We start from the raw sequence: 24655 nt of genomic DNA on the forward strand, positions 1-24655 counted from the left end.
GGTGTTGGGTCGACGGTTGGACTCGATGATCTTAGCGGTCTTTTCCAACCTTAATGATTCTATGATTCTATAATCCCTCCTCCTTCAGGCAATGCCTCCAAAGACGTTGGGATTGCCCCTTGCAACATTTCCAGTCTCACAGCAAGGTGAAGCAGCCACCTTAGGAGGTTGAAGGGCTTGGAGGGAAGCCTGGCTTTGCTTCAGCTGTTTTCTGCAGCTGTCGGGAAGCCCTTTGCAATGTTGTGCTCAGAGCCTAAGCCGAGAGCTGACATGAGTATAATGAAAGTTAATCCAAGCCAAGCAAGGCTTTTCTCACTCCTGCACCATGAAGGCACCCTGGAAGACCTTGCCTGGTGCTCTCAGCCAGCAACTGGACTCCAGCTTGGTTGCCTGGAGAGGATTAAGTCACCTTTGTACAAATCTCAGAGTGAACTTCTCTCTCTCTCTCTCTCTCGTGAAATCTGGCAGGGTTGTGGCCATTTACCTTCTTCAAAAAAACAGTTTCCTTGCAGACCTCATAGCCTGTGCCCCCAGCAGAGTAATGCCACTCGGCAGGTTTTTCTTCTCCCACGTGAGTTGCAATGAAAAAAAATTCATTTTGTTGATATTTTTCCCTGTTTCACAATGCTGCAACTTGACATTTTACCAGGAAGGCAATTGTGGGCATTGTTGAACTGACCCTTGGTCGTTCTTTCTTGCCAGTTTATCAAGCTATGTAAGAAATGTCAACAAATGCTTTCATTAAATGCTTTGAGGGATGTGGGATAAAAAAACCCACACCACCACCAAAAAGGGTTTAAAAATTAATTATGATGCCACTGTATTGAGGTATGTCAGTTGGAAATTGCTATTTTTCTCTTGCAAGCCAACTTTCCACTTCTTGACCGGTTCTTGCTTTCCCTGTTTTTTGAGGAAGCTGTCTTGCTTTCATGCAAGCTGGAAGACAAAGCTCTCCAGGGCATGTCCTTCAGGTGCTCAATCTCCAGTCAGCCTTCCTTACCCCCATCGGACCTCCTGACCCTGACTTTTGCCCAACCAGCCTCTTCCACAGCCAAATGGCCTGTAGGGTGAGGGCAACGTGGCATGGGGCAAACCCACCACCCTTCTAAGGTAGAAGGGAAGTGATCGTGCCCCTGTACTCGGCACTGGTGAGGTCGCATCTCGAATACTGTGTTCAGTTTTGGGCCCCTCACTACAAGAAGGACGTTGAGGTGCTGGAGCGTGTCCAGAGAAGGGCAACGAGGCTGGTGAGGGGTCTGGAGAACAAGTCTGATGAGGAGCGGCTGAGGGAACTGGGGTTGTTTAGCCTGGAGAAAAGGAGGCTGAGGGGAGACCTCATCGCTCTCTACAACTACCTGAAAGGAGGTTGTAGCGAGGTGGGGGTCGGTCTCTTCTCCCAAGGAACAAGCGATAGGACGAGAGGAAACGGCCTCAAGTTGCACCAGGGGAGGTTTAGATTGGATGTAAGGAAAAATGTCTTTCCTGAAAGAGTGGTTAAACATTGGACCAGGCTGCCCAGGGAAGGGGTTGAGTCCCCATCCCTGGAGGCATTTAAAAGACGTGTAGATGACGCACTTAGGGACATGGTTTAGTGGGTGATGGTGTTGGGTCGACGGTTGGACTCGATGATCTTAGAGGTCTTTTCCAACCTCAATGATTCTATGATTCTATGATTCTATGATTCTACATTGATCATCTAGGCTGTGACACCATCTTAGACACAGCCTTTGCCTGGCTGTGCTCTGGGGCTGAACAGGGAAGCAGGGGTGACCTGTCAGATGTGCACCATCAGCCAAGGCTTTCCCAGGGGGATAAAGCCCTCTTCTGCCCTCCAGAAAAGAAAGGCGGACGGGTGAGAAACAAAGCCTGGCAATGGTTGACTAAAGGATGACATGCACAATGAGGAGGTGGCACAGGAGATGAGGGCAGTCACTGTTTGTGCCCCTTGGGAGCCTGCCTTGGCTTCCTGAGGGCTTGGGAGCTCCTTGCATGGTGACAAGTCCTGTGGAGGTAGGTCCATGGGGTGACAACTGGGCAGGGGACAGGGCACGAAAGGTCCCACTGTGGGCAGGAAGGGTGGGCTGCTCTGCAGGGCATAGCCTCTCTCACTCTTCCCACTCATTACTGGGGCTTGGCTCGAGATGCAAACACCCTGTCCTCCCTCCATGGACTTGTGTCATTAAACCCTGCTTTGTTCAAAACCACCCAGAATATTAGCAGAATTTGGGTCAGAACCCAGAAATCCTCATTCTCCTTCCCTTTCCCAGAGGCTCCTCACGAGTACTAGAAACATTCACTTCGTCCCACGCTGAGGACCAAACCATCACTAGAAATGATGAATGATCTCTTTTTAAAAGGAGTACTGTCAGGTCAGCAGAGCTCCACAAAGCTTCCTGGAAAGAAATAATGGGATTACAGGGGCCACATCATGGGAAGCTGTGGGTTTTTGGTTTACACAGTTCACCCACAAGGCCGGTCACCACAAAGTAATTCGATGCACCAGTTCATCTGTGTGGGATGACAGCATGATCCCACACACGCTGTGCAATGTCCTGGAGAAACCCATGGGGAGCACCCAGCAGAAGCCACGCATTTTGCTTCCTTTGATTCTCACATGCCAAGTGCAGGAGGAGCCTTAGATATGTCTTGCTCACACAAACCACTTTTTAACACACTCTGCCTCTTTCTGCATGCCCAGCTCCAGCAGGCAAAGAGCTGCTTTTCATCTGCATGGTTGGAGCATGCTGTTGGTTTGAACTTCCCCAGGTGGGAGGGGGAACCAAACCCAGGCCCTTGGAGGAGGAGCTACTGCAGCTGCCAGGCTGGACCACAGAGGCCCAAAGTCTTACGAACCCAGGAAGGATTTTCTGTTTGGATTGAGCCTCAGAGTCTCCCAGGGATGTTTAATATAAGGGAGGGAGAGAAAGTTTTGGATGCATCCTTGCCTGCTGTCCAGTCTAGGTAGCTTAGCCCAAATAGGTAGAAGTAGCTCCCTGGTGGAGGAGCTACTGCAGCTGCCAGGCTGGACCACAGAGGCCCAAAGTCTTACGAACCCAGGAAGGATTTTCTGTTTGGATTGAGCCTCAGAGTCTCCCAGGGATGTTTAATATAAGGGAGGGAGAGAAAGTTTTGGATGCATCCTTGCCTGCTGTCCAGTCTAGGTAGCTTAGCCCAAATAGGTAGAAGTAGCTCAGGGCGTCACCCAGACTTGTCTTCAAGTTTGCCTTAACCATATGGTCACAGGGAGGAAGACCAATAATGTTCCCATTGCCAGTGGTCCATCTCCCTGCGTTGCTATGGGGGGACGTATCAGCACAGAGCACCTCATGGAGTGGAGGTGTGGAGCTCCTTGGGACCTCTTCCCAAAAGAGAAGTGCCCCATGGGCAGCATCCCAGTCTGTGGTCCGTGAAGCTCAGGGTGATGGTCTGTGGAGAAGAGGCTGCTCCCATGGGACTAGTCCTTTTTATTTCCTAAAGATCAAAAGAAACTTGAATCTAAACTGGTGCTTTCCTCACTGAGTGCAGCCACTTGGATTCAAGCACGGAGAAGCACAAGGCAGTTATTTTACCCTCGCCAAACACTTCAGAGAAGTCAGTTAAATCTGTGTTTTGGTTTGAGGCTTCATCTTCAAAGGTGCTCAGATGCCACCCTGCCACGGCTAATTTTAGATGCTCACGCCCTTGTGGTGCAACCCACAGCCCCAAACGAGGTATCTCATCTCCTTCTGCAGTGCCTGGGAGTTACACACCACCAAAGCCCAGCATACCTCTGCCAGCTGACACCTGCAGAGCCTGACATGGGTCCCAGATCTCACCCTTCTTCAGTGTTGAGTTTAGCCTGCGTTGACTCCCTCAGAATTAATCTTCATATTACCTTTCCTGGGGGAGGTAGTTACCTCTGGGTTTTGTTAAATTAAGGGGTGCTAAAATGCATTCAGGAATGGGAATGGTATAACTAGGACAAAGGCCACTGCCAGAGGAAAAGCCTGGCAGCTCAGCATCTGAACGAGGCAAACAGGGACTTCTCAGTGGGCTTACACGTGGGCTTACACAGGAGAAGAGCACAGCATTTCTCAGATGTTTCTGCAGTTACATCTCTGCTATGCACATAAATACACATCCACCCCATGAAACTCCCTCTCTCTCCAAAATGGGGTAGCTGCACCCAAACTTGCCCTTTGGGGATGGTCCTATTCTGTGGTAACTCCTAAACTGTGCCCCGGTTCTAGCCGTTTAACAGTAGAGATGACCCCCCTCCAGTGCCTGTGCCCATGTCCTTTCACAGCTTTAAATGCAAATAGAGACAAATCCTTCCTGGACCTGCTATGTAGCAGAGAACTCCCAACGCAGGCCAGTCTCCAGCACCATATCCATGCTCTAGACTCCTCCTCCTCCTCTCCACCTCCCAACAACCACAGAGCAATCTGCAACAAGGCTCATGTCAACACTGTTCTGGTGCTGCATTGTTGTTTAAATTCACTTAAGTACTTATTCAGCCAGCATCAGTATCCCAAACAGAGATAATAGCGGTTAACATTCAATCATAAATGTCTGACCAACAGGACATAGGTGTTTTACGATTTCCCAGGAGAAAGCATCAGACATTTGTGTCCCTTTTCAAGAGTCTTTTCGTGCATTCTGGCTCACACACGTCAGATTTCAGTGCCAAACATTGGTGAATTTGAGACGGAAGACGCATTTTCCTACTGGGACAAAGTCAGAACTGTCCTAAGATGTCCCAGTTCACAGCAGAGTTTTGTTCTTTAACCACATTTAGGAGGAAGAGGACTCTGAGGGCTTAATTTTAGAACGTGTAAACATTTGTTCTGACAAATTTCATGAACGAAGAAAATACAGTCTGACCGCTCTGATCCTTGGGTCTGTCACCATTCCGTGGCTGGTGATGGCTTTACTTTCAGCATTGATGAAGAGCAGCCACACTTGACAGCGCAAAGGCAAACACGAGGGCAAAGAAGAGGCAGGAGGAGTTGGGGGGGGAAGTGCTGCAGCCCTGGGGCAGCTCAGCACATGCCGAGTGCTGCAATTTGCTCGTACACCTACACAGAGCCTCTCAGAGCAAAAACAAGAGCAGGAGTTTGCATGCCTGAATAAATCACCTTCTTGGGGCCAGATTCTCAGCAGGTCCCAGCTGACGTGGCTGGCTGGAGCTCAGTGGGCATATGTCAATCCTATAAACCTGGGCCAGGGCTTAACAGGCAGAATCAGGTCCTGGGACAGGTCAAGTGGGGTGAAGGACCGAGAACAGCAGATGCACAGTAAGACCTTGGGTTTGTCTTTCACTTCTGAACATGAGGAGCCTGAACCTAGCTGAGCCTGAACCAGAGCAGACTCTGGAGACACGGAGGCAGATTCCTTGCAGCGTTGGATGACCCCTTTTGTGTGGACTGGGAGTAATGCTTCAGATTTTACAGGTAACTTTAATTTTAAAGCTGGGCAATCCTGGACTGTCACTTGACCACGCAACTAACCCATGCCATGGCCTGTTCTGTAGCACCATGGCCAAGGAGACGTTTGGGCATACACATACTACTAAATTCACTTTGCTACCTCTACTGGTTTTGGCTGGGATAGAGTTAATTCCAAAATTGGGTGGTCCCGTACAAATTGCATGTTGTGAACAGTCCCCAGCATGTGCGAACTCCTGAAGCTCTAACTGTTTGGCAGGGTGCTAACTGGTACAAGCCAAGACCATGCTGGGGCCGTGCTATTGAAATAACCCAGCCTAAACACGTTGTGTTTAGGTAGCTGTGATGAGGGTTGCACAGTGTGGGTGATGGAGCTGCATGCCCTGCATCGTTGCATTTCATTCAGTAAGGACATGCGCTGGTGTACTTCTTTCCTGGATAGAAATCTCCATCTATCCTTTCATTGGATAGATGAATCCTACATACTCTTGATTGACTTCTCATGAAGGACTGTGTAGAGTGGGGGAGAATTCACCCTGCAGCAGAGGACAGCGTGGTGGAGGCAGATTTCACCCCAACTGTGACTACTGGATCATTTTTGGATGATCTTCAGAAAGCTGCCCGGGACACTCACGCTTGCTTGGGGCAAGGCTGGGTTGCGTGGTGCTCCCAGGTCTGTGGTCTCCTACGTTAAACGAGACCAGAAGGATTGATTGGCCACTTAGGGTGACCTTACTCAAGGTGTGGGGTGCTGGACCCCTGCCTGGCTGCCCCGAGCAGGGTGCTGTCTGAGGGATGCTGCCCTTTCTGGCTTTGGCTCCTGCCTTAAGTAAATGTAGAAACTTAAGACACAATCATATCCTGCTCTGAAGCCTTCCCGTTTGCTTTACTATCACAACATGGGGATAAACAAGGAAAAATCCTGGCTGTGTTGGGATATGTGGAATCTTGTTTCTTTATTTGAAAAGAACCTGGGTTTCACCCTTGAAATGTAATGTGAAATGCATCTTTTTGTTCCAGCATCCTGTGATGTGATGGCCTCGCTGTGTTCTCACTGTTTGCCGGCAGCTCTTACCCAACAGTAGTGCCTCCAACATAGCTATTTAGCTGTGTGGTCAGTCAAACACGTGCTCTCTCTTTTGGGGAGGTTGTTCTAAATTACATGAGTCACGTCCAGATCCAGCAAAGACCAGTATAATTAAGAGGCAGGAAAATGGAAAGTGAGGAACAATTAGGGTTTGCTTTGCCCTTTTTCTTCTTTAATTTAAACTTTTAGTTTTTGTCAGATGGTGGTTTATATACCACGCCCCAGTCTAAAGGGTAAAATCAGACTCTGAGACAATTTATATGTGCATCATGGGCAGAAACTGAAAGAACAAACCAAATCTTTTAAAATCTGGGGCTCTGAGAAGGAAAATCTGCTTCTTACTGTCTTTTGGCATCTTGAGATTTGGGGTTTACATCAAGTGCACTGTGAATTTAAGATTGCATCACAGATGCAAGCACGGACCCAGATTTAGGTCTCAGTTCTGGAGCTGAGATTCTCCAGAGTGCTGAGTGATTTTAGGAGATCAGCTCAAAGCTCTTCCTCATAGTCCTGGATTCCTGAAAGCACTGCACTCGCCTTGTGAAAGCCATGGTCCTCAGAAACGTCTCAACCACCAAAACTGTGACATCCAGAACCACCACTGTAAATAACTTCTCTAGAGATCAGTCTAGGTGGGCGAATACAGCAAGAGCAACAAAAAGTTGACAAATAAATATTATCTGAAGTAAAAGTTGCAGAGAATTTTTAAAAGCTATTATTCATTGTTTTGCATGAGAAGTTTTCCTCAAAGACTTTCAGTGCTTATCAAAAGCAAAGCATTTGCACAGGAACGTTTTCACAAGCGCATCCGAACCGCAAGTGATGTCCCAGCTCCCTGGGACCCCGTTGCAAATATTTCTTCTGTCAACACAGTTGCAAATGCTGGTGGGACTCGCAGGCAAACTTGCAATTAGGCAACAGAAACAAAGCCACGTGACATGAGCTGTTTCCAGTCCTGTGGGCCAAATAATAAAGATTTTTCATTCCAATGAGGAGAAGGGAAGATCACTGGGAAGTGTGGTCTTGGTGTCTGCTTGCTCCTACACTTGTGAAGAGCACCGGGGCCCATTCTCCAGCCCTGAAAACAGCTTCCCTGATCTGGTCGTGTCCATCCTATTGACCTCCTGTGGCCTCCAGAAAAGATGTGCCGCATCCACACTTCCTCCTGGGAATTATCCCCAGGCTGTGCTGACTCCTGAGCTGGGTTGGGAGCTGCTTGGGTCGGCGCTGTTTGGCCCAGGTCAAATTTGTGCCAAAGACCATGATAGCAACACAACATATAAAAGATGAGCTTCCAGCACCCATGCCTTGGCTCCGTGTATTTTCCTAGCATAGGTGTAGCATTTTTGTCTTGTCTTCCTCTCTGTGAAACTACCAGTTCATAACTACCAGAAATAAACGTATGTGTAAGATAGGGCCCAAGGTTGGGATGGGAGGATGGCAGAAATGCGGACCAGCTTCTAATGAAGCAGGAGCCAACAGACGATGAACCTGTAAGAGCTGGATGAGGAAAGGTCTGAGATAAGGTTCTGGCATACGGCGGAAAAAGGAATATTATTCATTAGATATTACATGGTTAGAACAAGGGGTTTCCACAACAGTTTGAAATAAAAGGAAGCACTTGGTCTCACCGTGCAGAAATGACTTGGGGGAAGCAGGTTTCCACAAGACCTTACAGAGAGTCATGAGTTAAAAAAAAAAGAAGAAGGGAGAATTAGGCGAATACTTGGAGGTTAGATCCGCTAATGCATGTTAAATGCAGTGGTCAGCATACAACCTCCCGCTGGGGGAGTTGCTAAACCACCGACAGCCAGAAGCTGCAAGGGCAGATGCAGGGGATGGATCTAGTCACGCTTCTGATGAAGCATCCCTTCGTGATGCCCATCAGAGAAGGGCTATTGCACCAGCAGTGCCCACGTATTCATGGTGTACTCATACCTGCAGTATTCATCTGAGTGTTGAGATATAATTAGAGAAACAGGGGAGGGGGCAAACTGCTAAGAAGTCCTAACCAGGGCAAGCTACCGTATTTCCCCAGCCTGCTGGATGCCAGCAGGGATGCTGAGATGGACCCAGCTCCTTCTCTGAGGTTATGGGTGCTCTGACATTTGCCTTTTCCCTTCTCGGCTCCTGGCTGCTCCTGCTCCCACCAGCCACAGAAAATGCAACGGTTGATTGTTGCCTTTTCACCCGGGGCTGAAGGCAGGTAGGAACAAGGAGCCGTTTGTTTCCCCATTCCTTTTTTTTTTTCCCCTCTTGAAAAAGTGTGCTATCTAACAGGGACAGCAAACCACTCACCAGTTCCTTCCTGAGCCACGTCAAAGCTTCGTCGATGCTCTCAAAGCCACCTATTCTCCCTGAGGTAAGAGTCACCTTGTCCTGGGCAGGGCTCCCATTGAGATGCAGCTGCGCCTTCCTCAAGGGGACAGTCTCCCCCGTGGCCTTTTTGGCCTCGGTCGCCTCCTCCTCCTCCTCTTCTCCTGCTGGCTGGGGGCTCTTCCATGCCTGCTCCTCTAGCTTTGCCTTCCACTCCAAGTAGGACGGGCGCCTGGTCTCCAGTCTCAGCTTCTCCGTCAACGCCTTGAGGCTCCTCAGGTGGTCATCAGGAGGAGCAGCACCTCCAGAGCCAGCATCTGTGCTGTCCAGCACCTCTTCTATTTGTATTTTGGGTAGAGACATCCTCTTTGGGAGTCAAATGGCATAGGGGTGTGCTGCAAAGGGCCAGGGATGGAGGTGGGAAACCCTCAGGGCTGGACCATCTCCTGTGGGGTGCCAGACACAGCCCCTTGGAGGACAGCTGCGGTGGTGGTGGCTCCTGCTCATGCACCACGCTGGCCCTGGATGAACACCTGGAAGAAAAGCAGATGGTTGGTTTCCAGTTTGAGAAGGACAAGTGAGCAAGAAGGGAGAGACGGCTCCTGCTGCAGTGGAGGGAGCAAGGGCTTTGGGAGAGGCATGGTGCCAAGGTGCTCCTGGGGAGTGTTACCTCACCTCAGCTATCTGACTGCTTTTGGGGCAGGAACAGACAGGCTCTGGCTTTTAGGGAAGCTCTGATTACCTACATCTCCAGTCTTAACTCAGGGGGCCCTGAAAGGGTTTCCAAGGAGGCCAGGACACATTCACAGACCCCTCTGGATCTGTATCTACAACCCAACGTCCTCTGGAGACAGCAATGACTGTTGCTGGGGGTCAGGGTGTTTATACGCACTGCTTTGCTGATTTCCTGGCTGTCAAACCTACATCTTTCCACTTGGGCAAAACAGGACCAGGTGAAGTAGGACAACCCAAACTTCTCCCAAGAGTTTGAGCCAAAAGGAGAGCTGGGAAAAGTGAGGGTTTTTTTTTTCCCTCAGTTTTACAGATTTGTGTTTAGGTCTAATTTTGCTAAAGTTGCCAATCTGCAGCCATAAGATTAATCTCCCTCCTGTCCAGCAGGCTCAGGGCAGGAGTATGGTCCCCAGCCAAGTGTGGGAGTAACTGTGGTGCTGGCACGTTTTGGGTTCAGATGCCTGAGCTCAAGGAGACTTGGACTTGTGGTTTCCATCACTGGACAAGTCCAGTCTGCCCACTAGGAATGGTCCCAGTGGTTGCCTTGAAAACACCCTGGTGGAGGAACTAGCACAGAGCCCTGGGAAAACTCCTAGCTCCTCCTGCCTTGGGCTGTGGACTTGGAGAAGCTATGCCCATGGCCAAAGCTGGCCTACCAAACCTGCCTCTGTGGGACCTGGTGGGACACAGGACTCTCAAAACTCCGCAAGAGTTAAGCTCAGGCAGCTTCTGCATTCATTTGACGGTAGGGTCAGATAAGAGACTTTCTCAAGGTTGTATGCTCGTCTATGGCTGAGCTAGGAATAGATCCAGAGCTCTCGTCTACACGTCAAACACAAAACAAAATACTTTTTTGCCTGCCTGGTAACATGCCCAGAAAGACCGGCCAGGACGTATGCAGCTTTCTAGCTCGATGCACTAAACCACAACAATATGAGTTACTCAGCCATTCTTTTCCCTGCTATTTGCGCCCACAAAGATGTGTGTAACTCTGAAATCCAGACCATAATTATGCCTCTCGAACCTTTTCAGTAAGAAGATTCAATTGAAAATAAACACCAACAGAGAGCAAGATTTATCCCACAATTGTGTGCAGGCACATGAGCTGAACGAGGAGTTGATAATATACACACAGACAGTCTGGGGGTGGAGAATTAGTCATGTTGCGGTCTTGTTCCTGCTCCTATTTATGTTAATGAGAGTTTTACGGTGAGCAGGAGCAAACGCAGAGAGTATGTCAGGTTGAAGCCAACAGTTCTCATGCCTGGAGCAGCAACAATTTTCCTTCTTCTGTTGAAAAATAGATCATATGGAGGGGAAAGCAGAGGGCTGCCCCGTTGGAGAGTCAGGTCCCGCACCAGCTCTTGCACGGATGCTCTGCAGAGCTGAGGGCGTGTCAATGAATTTCACTTGCCTCCAGCTCCAGCCTACCGAAATCAATAAAGGGAAACACCTAATGACTTTAAAGACCTCACCTCTGAGCTTTTTTTCTGTCCATTGAGATGGAGATTGCGAGGGGTGGCCAAAACCAGCAGCCCAATAGAGTCTGCTGCAGCTCCACACTGGGCTACTGGATTTGGTAACCCTTAGCAAAGATACTATTTTTATTGTAAGGCTGACTTTTCTGAATGCCACCGCTACAAAGCAGACCCCCCACAAACTCTGTTGTCTTGTGCCTTCAGCACGTATAACATCCTCAGGGTGGAAAAGTCCCTTGCTATTTGAGCCCTGGGTACAGCTCAGTTAGCATTTACAGCATTGGGCCATGAAAACAGGACAGCAGTTTGGAGCATCCCCTTTGTCACGACCCCGCTGCCATCTCCCCCTCCCCGTCACCGCCTCCCAGCAGCTTTGGAGGGATTTGATTTTTCTACCCTAAAAGTGGCATCAATCCAACCCATCCTTCACCTCCTCCACGGTGCAACACGAAACTTCTCATTCGCTCTGTAGGGACATCCCCTAAATAGGCACGTCTCTTCCCCAACCTGTCCAAACTCAAAAATGACAGAAAGGAGCCACCTCCGATTTCCTATCAATATCTTGGACTTGGGTCAAAGACCTGCTGTAGAAAGAGAGATCTGAAAGTGGTAAACGTGTGAAAAATATCTGAGTGCGAGGCTGTAATACAAACCTGTTTGCTGCCTGAGAGCTACCTGATTCCCAGGAACAAACCTGGCCTCTGGCTCAAATCAACAGACCCCCAGTCTCCCTGCCCCAGGCTCAGTTTCCCCCTAGGCTGGCCTGTGCAAGGGAATTTAAGTGATTAACCCTTGATTTGTCTTCATTATTACACTTGCCAGGCTCAGGGTGTTCATGCCATGCCTAATTAGGGGTAACAGGAGTTCGGCACTAAAATGGGGTGAGGGTCTGCTCCCACCTCACTAAGACCCTTTGCTCAGGGGTTTCCCCCTTCCCTTGCATTAATCCTATCAATCCTGAAGGCACAAGGACACATCAGGACACCGAGACAACAAAAAAACCTTTAATTTCTTTGTTGGGTTAGGTGTCCATCAGAGAAGTCAGCTTAACTGACCTACCCTGCAAGCTGTAATGCAAAGGGATTAGCAGAAGCACACGTCCAGGATGGATAAATAACAGGACTGTCAAACTGGATTGGGTGTGAAGTCCTACCGCTCCAAGACTCACCAAGCTGGCATGCCCTGAGGCTTGGCTTTTGCAGGGTTGTGGGTCAGCAACTGCAAATCCTGCTCTCTCCCATGCCAGACACACCTTGTGAAGCTCGTGGGGTGTCCTACGCTCTAAGAAACCGGGTCCAGTGGCACAATCTGCCACCATGACTTCCCACTGCAGCCATTCCTCCAACCCTAAAGCAGATGCAGAAGACCTGTCCCCATCACACCCCCCCAGACATCCCTGCCCATGCATTAGAGCAAGGGATCAGGAGACCCATGTGAACATCCCCTGACAAACCAGGTGTGATGGGGCAAGTACTAGGAGGCACAGGGACATGTACAGGGGGGTGAGAAAAGCTTTGCTTTGTTGTCACTGGTGATGGATAACAATAAATTCAGATGCTGTTCACGGTCAAAAGGGAGATTGCACAAAATGATGCTAGGCACAGCCTTTTACCCTGTGGGAGTTTTACATGCCTGAGAAGTTTTATACATCTGCACCTTCCCCATCAGCTCTCTGTGCCCTGGTCAGCTTTGAACATGAGGCATTCACGAAGCAGCATTAGTTGGTATGTGCTGGACCAGGGCAGCACAGGTACAGCCTGTTAAATTAAGGGCTGTAAATAAGGACACACGGTGCTTTGGAAGGTCACAGGCTGGGGAGCAAGATGTCTAAGAGAAGAAAGAAAAAAAAGAAGGGAGAAACACTCAGGATGGAAATGAGAGGCAAAAAGCAGAATAAATACAACTATCAGCCCAGGCAGAGGTGTGGGGAGCAAATTATTCTGCTCCCTTCGCTGATCCTCATGGACTTCAGCTTACTGTAATATCATTTTTTATTACAGAGGAGCAGCAGTGATTGTAAGAGTCTATATTACTCTGCTTATCTAGTCTCTGAGAAGAAAAAACAGTCTCAGAATGAGAAAAAGCCCAGGCCAAGGCAAGTCCTTTTGCAGGATGAAGGGGTGACCGCATGGCACTTCTGGCATGGATTAAACAGGACAGAGGTAATGGTTCAGCCTGTTAATGACCTTCAAAAGGCACTTCAGCCCCTTTTATGCCTCAATTTCCCTCTCACTGAGTAGGCAGTTCATGCAACCAGCCTTCAGGAAAAAAGCTCTGAGGATCTTCAGAGATTCACCTCTGGTACACCTTCAGGTCTCTCCATCTCATCTGGGTCCCCATGCTCTGACTATAATCAGTGCAGGGACACCCTCTATGATCCAGGGAGTTTGGGACACGGATCCCCTGACTGTTTGCAAGGCATTTGCTCCAAGGATTTGCATAGGTGTCACCCTGTGGACCATGCAGACATCCCTTGATCTCCTACAGAAGAAAACCCCAGGGTAAATTGCACCTGCTAACATCATCATTGACCTCTGTAGGTCCTAGTGAGTAAGCAGGACCCTCAGCCTGAAACAGCAGGCTGAAGTAATACCGAGGTGGAGCAAGAGGTGGGGGGACGGTGCCCGGTGTGCATACTCCGTGCAAGGACAGCCGTGTTTGCTTTCCTTCTCAGCACAGAAAAAAGATGGGGATGGGGTGGGGACGGCTGACCCCCACCCCGGAGGTCTGCGGCAGGTTGGCAGCGGGGCAGCGAGGAGGAGATGCCTGTGCAAGGGGGTTGCCATAGCAATGGAGTAAGGGAGGACTCCGACTGCTGCACGGTGGTGGATGGAGGCTCCAGAGCATCCTCCAGGCAGCAGAGACACCGAGGCCCCGGGCAGCAGATGAAGGGAGGTGAGACCCATCTGGGACAACACCGCAGCTCCCTGGAGCTGGTGGTTCCCTTTCAGGGAGGCTGTACATGAATAACTCCTTTCCCCATGCCAAAATGACCTCGCTCAGGAGAGGAGCTGCTGTGCCATGTGAGCTCTGGTGAGCCTTGGGCTGTTCTTCACCCTGGGGTTCTCTGCCACAGCCCCCCCAAGCAGCACGGCTGTAGCACGCTGCTCTACACAAGGCTCCTACAGAGATGGAGAGCAAATCACTCCCCTGGCCATCCCACAGACTGAGAGGAGAGCCAGTCTCCCTGGGTTATATTATCCAGCATTTGGACACCCGATCCCTTTCTGTAGCACCTGAAATCTGCTCCTGCAGAAAACTGATCTGGTTCCCAAATGCCTTTCTTGCTTGTCCCAAAGTGACCTTCAGCCTCCCTCCCCCCAAAAAGAGAAGACTTCAGCAGCCTGAAGATCTGTCCGATTCTGAAGCCAGGTCTCCCTCCAGGGCAGAGGCTCCTGCTGAAATTGGTGCTGTCAGGATCAGATGCTCTCTGCCTGCTCAGAATGGTTGGGGCAGGACGGAAGGGGGTCTGTCCGCGCAAGGCTGGAGGAGTTATGGCAGAGCCCCCAGCCCTCAGTTAGTGCCCACTGGACCTAGTGTCCATGGAGACCTCCTGGCCACACTCATGTGGGCTGTGAGCTTGGCCTTTCTTCCAGGGGCAAGATGAAGACGCCAAAGTGACCAAGGTGGGCGTCATAAGCAGGAGCTCAGGTTCAGGTCTGGTGACTCTTCCTTCAGACCTCTTTGCAGGGCTGCCCATGTTGGCTGTGTCCCTTCACACACACAGAGATCTGACTTCCAGCCTAATACATGACAAAAGCCCAGGGAGGAGCCGAGTTTCTGGCCCTGGAATGATCCAGAATGCGATGCCCTTGCAGGAGTTTGGAGAGGTGGTCACAGAGCTGCCCCACGCAGTGGGCTGAGATACGGGTGCAGCACCTGGCCTGATGGGATCCTGAGTGCACCTGGATATTCCTGCCCATTTACTGCCACGAACAAACCCCTAGACAACCTCCCAGACAACTCGGATGCTAAGGTCAGCAGCAGGGAAGCAGCCCGTCCTGCTGCTTCAGCCCTTCAGGTGTGGACCATGGGGCATCTCTGGGGACAGGTTAGGCATGGCATCCACAGATACACAGGGGCAAGAGGGAAGAAATGGGGCTTTCCATTCATGTGTGACCTGGAGCAGGGTGAGGGTTCACCCTGGCACATCTTGCTGCCCAAATGACCCCCAGACAGACCCCCCCAAACAGCACAGTGAAGGGAGGAGGGGAGAGCAGTGGGCGGCTGCAGCCAATCCGCCATCCTGACAAGAGGAGTGGAGCAGAAGTGCAGAGATAACAGTTTGCACTCCCTGCCCTAAGGTATTTCTCTCAGGCTGATCTCCAGCATCACTAGTAGAGTCAGAACCTGCTTCAATAAATACATCTGTCCCTTCCTGCCTAGCTGCATCTCTTGTCCCTCTGCCTCCCCTGCACAAAATCAAGCAGGCTCCTTTCGAGGAAGCAAGACTGTGATTGCTGCTTTAGATGGACCCTGGCAGGCACATGTGTGACCTGGAGCAGGGTGAGGGTTCACCCTGGCACATCTTGCTGCCCAAATGACCCCCAGACAGACCCCCCAAACAGCACAGTGAAGGGAGGAGGGGAGAGCAGTGGGCGGCTGCAGCCAATCCGCCATCCTGACAAGAGGAGCGGAGCAGAAGTGCAGAGATAACAGTTTGCACTCCCTGCCCTAAGGTATTTCTCTCAGGCTGATCTCCAGCATCACTAGTAGAGTCAGAACCTGCTTCAATAAATACATCTGTCCCTTCCTGCCTAGCTGCATCTTGTCCCTCCCTGCCTCCCCTGCACAAAATCAAGCAGGCTCCTTTCGAGGAAGCAAGACTGAGATTGCTGCCTGCTTTAGATGGACCCTGGCAGCTCCGTGTTCACACCAGCTCAGATCCCATCGATCCGCAGCTTTCCAGCGGTCAGGTGGAAATCCTGCATGAAGACGGGCATTGCCAGATATTTGGCATTCCCGCACACCAGTCTTCCAGTGAGTGGGAAGCATTTGTAAACTGGGAGGCTGGAGAGGGTCAATGCTCTCAGCCCATCAGCTGAAACCAGGTATAATTAATCTTAGAGGGAAAAGGATTAAGCAGCAGCAGCAAAGGCAAGTTTACACCCTCTTGGTGAAGACACCCTGTCCACCCTAGTCATCTTCTGGTAAGGTCTGTTGAGGTGAAGGGAGCCACGGATTTTGGGCAAGGGTTTTTTCTCCATGCACTGCCCCAGGGTCCTAGCAGCTTTTTGGGACCTAATTCTGGAGGTGACACGCCTAACCTGTCCCCAGAGATGCCCCTGAAGGACCTGTGGTTTGGCAGAGCCACTTCCTTCCCTTATTTTCCCTGCTGCCACCCCAAGCAGCGCCACGTTTCAGCAAGGAAAGAGCAGACGGAGCAGGCAGGGACCTCTGTGCCTGTGCAACCACGGTAATCCGAAGGGCTGGGACTCCTTGGGAATGAGCCAGATCAGGCTGAGAAACGCTCTCTTCCCAGGAGACTGGCACATGGAGTTATTTTTCCCTAAATGCATCATGGAATGCAGAAGGGTATGTTTTCAGAAAAAAACCCCTCTTTCCGGCTTTGCTGGGCTTCATTCTGCCCAGCACTGAGCTGACACCCCGCAGAGACAAGCGCCAGGGCCAGCTCCCACTCGAGACCCCGAGGCTCCAGGTTAAAGTGATTGGGGGAGCGGGGTCAGCCCCCCGGCAATCCCCTAATCCCCTTTACATGCTCCCTGTCCCATCCAATTACCCGGCTTGGGGGCTGCCCGAGCAATGATCATACAACCTCCGTACTCGGACCTGCCTTCTCCCAGTGCTGAGCTGCACTTTGTTATTTAATATTATTTAAGGCGAGCTGGTTGCAAACAGACCCCCACTCCCTTCCCCCAGAAAGGCTACATTACTCTGAGGCTGCTTATTTATTTTTTTTTTTTTTTTTCTGCAGTGTCTCTGCTACATTTTGCAAACACCTAATGGCTGCGGAGCTATTGCAAGCCCAGAGCCCGGGAGAAGCCGAATCCCTCCCATTCTGCTTTATTTTTGTGTTGTACAGATCCCCCCCGTGAAGAGGTACCACTGCGATAAGCATCTGAAAGCGGAGGAGACCTGAGATGCAAATAACAGCAACCGCCCCAGTATGCTGAAATGATGGCTGGCAGAGAGAAAACCCGTAACAGCCAAAACAGGCTTGTTCCCACTGAAAAGTGGGGAGTCCATAGGATACAGGGGGTGAGCAGACAAAGCCGAGATAACACGGTACCAGCCGGACACAGCTCCTCACTGGAAACAAGGCACTTGGTTTTCATCCGCTTCTCCCCCCCCCACCCTCCACTGAGGTCCCTGATGTAGAAACACCCCCCCACACACCCTCCACTGAGGTCCCTGATGTAGAAAAGCTGCGAAGGGCAGAGCAGTGCCGAATAATACAGGGAGCATCACAGGAAAATAGGGAGGGGTCTCCTTAGCCCTGCGCGGGTGCCTGTTGTGGGAGAGGTGTCAGCCTGTCAGCCTGCATGGACTAGAGAGGGTGCAGGCTGTACGGTTTGGGCGGTGTGGGTGCAGGGATGTGCATCGCACCGGGGCGCGCTGGCTGGGGTTGCACAAGCGCTTGTGCTGGGAGGGGTGTGGGCTGATGGTATTATTTTAGCAATTAGCCCCAAGCTGTTATAAAGGGCTCTGAAGAAGTTCTGGGTGATTTTTCCCCCCCCCCCTCAGTGTTAACATGAGCTGCAAGGGCCAGACCTGAGCAGGTGGAAACCTGCTCTGCTCGGCACACAGTGCCTGCTTCAAAAATCAAAGGTAGCTACGCCCTGCGAGGCCACCACGCTTTATCCCATTATGTCTGCGCTGCACAAGCTGACAAACCTTTCCAAGGCTCTTGCAAATCTCGGGAAGGGGGCAGAGGGAGCAACAGGTGATTGTCCCGAAACCTGGCCAGACTCTTCCCCGTTACACCTCATCCAGTGCAGAAAAATCCCCCTGAAGGTGGTGAGTACCCCCACACCGCTCCCAGCTGAGAGCAAAATCCACAAGCCTCATCGTAAAGGAGGACTCAAACCCTGCCCTGATTTCCAGCCCGTCCCAATCAACAGGGAGCCGCTGTGCCAGCCATCTCCAGGGGATTTCGGCAAGGCAGGAGATTGTGGTTTGGGGGGGGGGACACAATGCAAGCCCCCAGCCCCACCACGTCGTAGCCGGCACGCCAGACCCCAGTGCTGAACTTCACGGTGCACGGGGTCCCCATCGCCCCCACCCCGATGCTCCCCAGGGACCTGGTCCTTGCTGCTGCCCCTTCCCACGGGGCTAGAAAAGCCGGGGGTCCCCTCTAGCACCGGGCGTCTCTCAGACAGCTCCCATCCTGGGTGCAGCAGGGTGTCCCCAGGGTGGCTGTGCTCCCCCCCAGCCCCAGCACAGCCAAGCCAACGCGAGCAACAAACTTACGGGGGACCGAGTCAGAGGGAAGATCGCACGGACATCTTGGCTCCCTCCTTCCGCCTCGGGTCTCCAACTTGGTATTTGCAGAGCAGTGTCACCAGTGCCTTCAGGAGACTGTCTCATCCTCCTCTCTGTCTCGCCTCAGAAATCTGTGTGTGTGTTTTTTTTTTATTTAAGGGACTTTTTTTTTCCCCCAGCGGTTGCGTCAGGCCTGTTGCCTGGAGACAGGCGAGCTATTCCAGTTTGAGCTTTTCAGTCCAGATTTCCTCTCTCTCTTTCATTCATACCACCAAGCCCTGAACCTACCTCCCACCAAGCAATAACCCTGAAGAGACCTGAAAGGGAGGAGCTGCACAGCCTGGGTCCTAAACATCCTCCGACTCCGACACCCAAACGAGGGAGGAGGGGTAGCAATGCCCTCGGTGTGGGTAACAGGGATGAAAGGGTGCTGTCGAGGGCAGGGACCCAAAAGGCTTGCAGGAGATGCCCGGAGAGCTGGTGTACTCCCAAAGGAGCCTGTGGCTCTTCCTGACACGAACGGGGCTGGTGTCCCCACGGCTATTCCCATTGCACGCCACGGAGAGCTATGAGCCCTTCTCCAAGGAGCCTGGGGTCCTCTGGCACTCGGGAGAGCTTTGGGATAACGTTTTCCAGATGCCACGGCTTGCCCAGGGGTCAGCGTGTGTGTGGAGGGGAGTTTTGCAAGGCTGCATCAGCATCTCCGGGAAGTCCTGGGGTGGGTATCTCCGGGCACCGTGGCTAGTACTCACTTGCTGGCACCATCCATTGCTGGACAGAAACCAGCTCAGAAACCAGCCTTTGCCTGTCATTTGTACTGGGAAAGCGCCTGTGGCTCCCACGTCTCCCCCAGTGGGGCTGGAAACCATTTTAACTGCTTCCAAGGAGGGACTGATAGAGGCATGTGCCCCAGCTGCTGGCTGACTCAGGGCCAGAAGCAAAGGCAGGGGACAGAGAGGGTTTCGTTCCTTCACCAGGAGCTGAAGGTTAACCCCTCGAAGCCTGGGGACAGCTCTCAAAATCATCCCACACATCTGTCCCCACATGCAGCTATTGCACCTCTGGTGTCTCAGGACCACTGGCCGTGTTTGCGAACCTGGTGGTGCGAAGGGTTAAGTGTTGGCCATCGACACCTAACCGTCCAGGCCCCTTCCCACATTCAGCTTTTGTGAGAGAAACCCCCTCACAGCCTCCCTTTTTTTTTACCCTTCCCTTCTCCTGCCTAAACTGACCCTCCTCTCCCCCGTGGGCATCAGGGAGAGATTTACAGCCCTTTCCCGAGTCCAACATCCCAACAAGGGCCTTACAAACCGCATCACAGGGCTGGAATTTCCCACCTCCCTTCAAATGCCAGCCAGACCGGGGGTGCCACAGACCGCCCCAGTAATTTGGATGCTGTGTCTGTACAGCACCGAGCACAGGGCGAGCGGGCGCCCTGCGAGACGCAGCAATGCAGACTCCGAAGAGTGAAGAACAGCATTTTCACATTTCTGATGAAAATGCAATTTTTTAAACTTTTTTTTTTTGCTTTGCCAGCACCCTTTTTTGTCAGATTTCAGATGTGCATATGCAAACTCAGTCTGGTGATCAGCTCTCGTTGTGCTGCAGACGGTCACCCGGCAGCTTGCACCGCCCTTCCTGGGGCTGCTGACAATGGAGAGGGACCAGGGAGATGGAAAAGCTGTTGCCTTCACGCTAAAACCATCTGACACAGGCCTACAGCTGCACTTAAGCTCTTAGCAGCAAACGGGTGGTTCAACATTTCCTGCAACATCTCATCAAAACAAAAACTGGGTCTGGGCCGAGGAACCAAACGGTGTCAGGGAATGGGCATGGGCACAGGGGCCTGGTGAAACACAGTCCCTGGTCTGGTTTTGACGTGGGACGGGCAATCCTGGGACACGGCTCAGGAATGAGCAAGACCAGGGTCCCTTCCCCACAGACAAGTTGGATGCAGCCACCCAGATTTGATAGCCAAGAGCGTTTAATTGCATGGACGTGGCCAGACAGGGTCGGCTGGCCTCAGGGCCAGAGACCAGACCTAGCATCGGTTAGTTTACTAGCAGAGGTGTCGCTACCAAGGCTGGACATCTTATCTCATCACAGTAACAGACCACACACTGTCACCCGCTCCCTCTTCTGTAAATGTTTATTTTTAATTTAGTTGTGTAATGGATTTCAAATGAGCTGCCATAAGACACCAGTGAAAGGCTGAAGCCAGGTCCCTCTGAAGTCTCCTCATGGGTTTTGAATGTTTTTTGGCCTGAATTTATCTCGTTAGTTGTCTTCACCCAAAAGACCTGTGGTGGGGAGCTGCTGAAAAGCAGTGACGCTCTGAGTGACAAGGCTCTAACCCCAATCACCTACAGTGGGCACCTGAGATGAGGTGTGATGAGTCAAAATAAACCTGTGCAACACTAACACTGTCCGTACCTACGGCTCGGATTTTTTTTCTTTTGCTCAGATACAGCGAGGTCTTTCTGTTGCGCTCAGAGATGCAGAAGCTACCAGTTCCCGGAGCTACGTCCCACAGCATCCCTGGGCACAGCACCTTTTCCAGCGGATTTCTGAATCCGTGGGAACACTTGGATCCAAGCCTGGGTCCTTGCTGGGATGTGGTTTTGCAAAGCCCAAGCTGGGAATTGCTTGCTGTAGTGGTAATTCCCTCCAGACTTGGGAATCCAAATCTCCTGTGCCAATCTGGGCACCACGAATGCTATGAGGTAGATGTGCCCTACAGCAAACTAAATCTCATCTGGACCTTCTGAGCTGCCTCTGTATCACCAGAAATGGGCAGAAATGGCCATTCCTCTTCCCTAACAGTAGTAGTTCAATGCAGCTTGGATTTGAACCATCTGCTTCTTGCCTTGGCTCTGGATTTGGGGAATTTCTCCTTGCTCCAACAGAGCATGGAGGAGCTGGACCTCCCAGCAAGGGAATGTGGCTATTCTGTGGGACCACATGCTGGGAGCATCTTGGAGGAGCATCGATGGTTGCTTCTCAGTTGGTCACCAAATAAATGCCTTTCCCCCAAAGCAAACTCCCTGGGGCTCAGCCTGCCCAGGCTGGGATGGGGAGAGGAGGCTGTGATGCTCTCAACCACCATCATCCTGTCCTAGCTAGGTGAAGCCTCCACTCCCTGCACAGGGACTTCTACCAGGAAAGTCCTCTGACATCGTTGGAGGGCCACCTGGGAGCCCGTCAACCTGGAAATGTGGCGGAGGCACCTACAGAGGGCAGCAGGTCTCCAGCTAATGCTGGACCCTGGTCACCCCAAGGGAACCAGTGCAAACACAGACGATGTGCAGAGGGTTGCGGTCACCTGGCTGCTCATCTCCATGGATCACTGAGGGACCTGGGACTGGCCTTTTTCAGTATCGCTCTGTTGTCTAGTCTGGGTCAGCTTCTTTAAGAGATGCCTTTTCCCAGCTGGGATGGCACAAGGTTTCTGAGCAACACAGGGGAAATAGCCCACTGCAAGGACAAGCCCCCTGCACCCATGCATTTGGCCCTGCTCTGCTTCTGGATGATGCTGAGCATCCACCCCTCACGCTGCCGAAATGATGTGCATGCTGGGACTGAGGAATTACCTCTCCCATGGAAAGGGTTGTCCACCCCTGCCTTCAGGGCCAGCCTGGAGTGCGATGCAGATTAATTGACAATTACTGGGACGTGGCACGGGGAGGAATTTGGCTCCTGGGAATCTGGAATAATGTGGCAGAAAGTGCTGGGTCTGTTTCAGCGTAAAACAGGTGTAAGCAAGAGGGAAGCTGTTTTTTGGACCATATATCCTGCATGTAGATGGAGGTAGAGTAGTGATGTAGGGATATAGGGGAAAGACGGTGGCATGTGAAGTGCTTCAAGAAGGCAGCAGGGGTCTGTAAATATTTCACCACTATTTGGAACAGTTCTTAACCTTGACCCTCATTCAAATACCATCCCTGTGAGCCATTAAGTTTCTTTCACAATATTTTCAGAGCCTGGTATTATGTTTTTCTTTGAATTTCCAAACCAATGGTATTGTTGGTCCATCCATCAACCCCTCCCACCAAGTAACTTGTAAACTTTCTGGTGAATTTTAGCTGAGTTTGGTAAAGGAGAAGATGTTTCAAAGATGCAAAGAGGTGGCTGAGCAGAGGAGTGAGGAGACTAAGTCCACTAAAGGAAAAGCTTCGCAGTGAGCACCACCAGGGTGTTAATCACCAAAGCATCGAGAGGAAATCAGATTTCATAAGTTTCACCGTCGTGGAACATTGTGATGTTTTTTGCATTGTGTGTTGCTTCAGGGTGTCAGAGGTATTTTCTCCATGGGTTTCTCCCAGGTGAGTCAACATCAAAGACAAAAGCAAAAGACAATTGTGCCTGAAGTCCTACTGAAATCATGTTGGGAATTTTCAGCCCACCTGTCTAGGTAAAAAGGTAAAAAGAAAGGTCATAGGTAAAAAGAAATCAATTTGGTGACTCCAGAACTAACTTTGCAAGTGTGTATGTTGAGTTAGTGAATTGTTCCTCCCTCCAACGCCAAAAATGTTCCCAAGCCCTGAAGAACTAGAAATCATTTCCAAAGAAAATCAAAACCATTTCCAAAGATTTGAAGTGGCTCATTTGTAACTGCTAGTGAACCCAAAATTCCCCTTCCAATCTTACCTGTAAGGCATCTTCACTGAAAAACACAAGAGTGGAGGCATCTTGGGTGGACACTGTTCAGATGTTTAACTGAACAAACTTCAGTTAAAAAATTCTGTGTTTACGCTCAACTCATTTCCTTAGCTTCCTGAGCCAAGGAAGGGAAAGGTAAGGAAAGCCCACCTCAGATACCTGCTTTAGGTCGGGATGAATGAATGATGAAGAGACAAGCTGCAGCGTCCCTGTCCTTGTCACCCCCCTCGACGTCAGAGTCAGTTTCTGCTCGCTCCCATGACAAAAGCTGGGTGAAATTTCCTGGATTTGTAGCTGTTTGTCAGAAAACACAGTTTCATTTCAACCCTTGATGGCTTGACAAACTGAGTCTGGACAATAGCTTCAGCTCAGGGCAAAAAATGAAGGACAAATAATTGGTTTTGATTTTTTTTTTCAGCCCAGCAGTTGGATTTTTCATGTTCCTGGATCAAACTGACCCCTTTTTGGGGCATTAAAATGAAAACAAAAAGTGAAGCGTTGTTGCTTATTAGATCTTCTATTTTTTTTTTCATGTTCTTGGACCAAATTGACTTATTTTGGGGGCATTAAAATGAAAGCAAATGAAACGTCGTTGCTTGTTAGATTCCTCTGCTTTGCTGTTTTTTCAGCCTAGTGGATGAACCATAAAATCAAATGTTTGCAACACTCCTGACGACCACTATTCCAGAGAGATCCATAGTTGGGAGGTTGTCCCCATCCCCCAGACAGCCATCAGCAGGAGGCTGTTATCTCAGCCAACGATGCTACCTAAAACTGCAGGACCGAGACCCAAGATTCAACCTTCTCTTACATAAAGTTGTCATTCCTCATCTCAAAAAAGAGTTGATAAACATCGTTCAACCAGCCTCAGGCAAGATCCCTGTTGTCCTGTTTGATGAAGCTTTGGCCGACCTGCCTTTCTGCTTGGCTCGATGTGACAGAGGCTCTATCCGAAATCCAGCAGGATCAGTAGGTGACACACATCACCTTCTTGGCCTTCAGGTGGGTTGGTGGGTCTGAAACCCTGCTGATGAGGGTGGAAATGAGAACGATGGAGCTTCACAGTATTGCGTGGTGCCCAAAGACCCTTGGGGATAGCAGGCACCAAAACACCCCAGCGCAGTGAGATCTGAGGTGATCCCTGCCCACGACAGCTCCAGGTGGGCACTGGGTGCTCAGCACAAGCAAAGCTTTTTGCAATGCAGCAAGTAGCTAATTGCACTAAATAGAGGGAAGGCAGATCTTACAAGATCTTACATACAAGTGATAAAGAGATATCAGGATGTGCTGTCAGCTGTCTCCCGTGCCTCTCTTCCCCCCCTGCCCTAAATGACATCAGCTGTCTTGTACTCATTACCAAAAGGCAGCCAGCTCTGAGGAGGAACACCACCACTCTCTTTAGATGAGATTTTAAGCAGAAACAGAACCTCAGATGGAAAGTGAGTAGGGTTACAGCACCGTAACCTAGATGATTGCAAAAGGGGAAACTGTTCAGACTAGAACCTGACTGGAGA

At 50.8% G+C, this 24655-nt stretch overlaps 1 protein-coding gene across 1 annotated transcript in view; it reads right to left on the bottom strand.

The window, feature by feature from the left end:
- The window catches only part of FAM167A (family with sequence similarity 167 member A), a 13209-nt gene extending 4017 nt beyond the window's left edge, over positions 1 to 9192 (bottom strand). The window contains exon 1 of the mRNA XM_009288946.1: positions 8812 to 9192. Coding sequence (XP_009287221.1) covers positions 8812 to 9192 — 381 coding nt within the window. The remainder of the gene's footprint in view (positions 1 to 8811) is intronic.
- Positions 9193 to 24655: the final 15463 nt, after the last annotated feature.

This window comes from Aptenodytes forsteri, unplaced genomic scaffold (genome assembly GCF_000699145.1).
Source record: "Aptenodytes forsteri isolate BGI_AS27 unplaced genomic scaffold, ASM69914v1 Scaffold57, whole genome shotgun sequence".
Taxonomy (NCBI): domain Eukaryota; kingdom Metazoa; phylum Chordata; class Aves; order Sphenisciformes; family Spheniscidae; genus Aptenodytes; species Aptenodytes forsteri.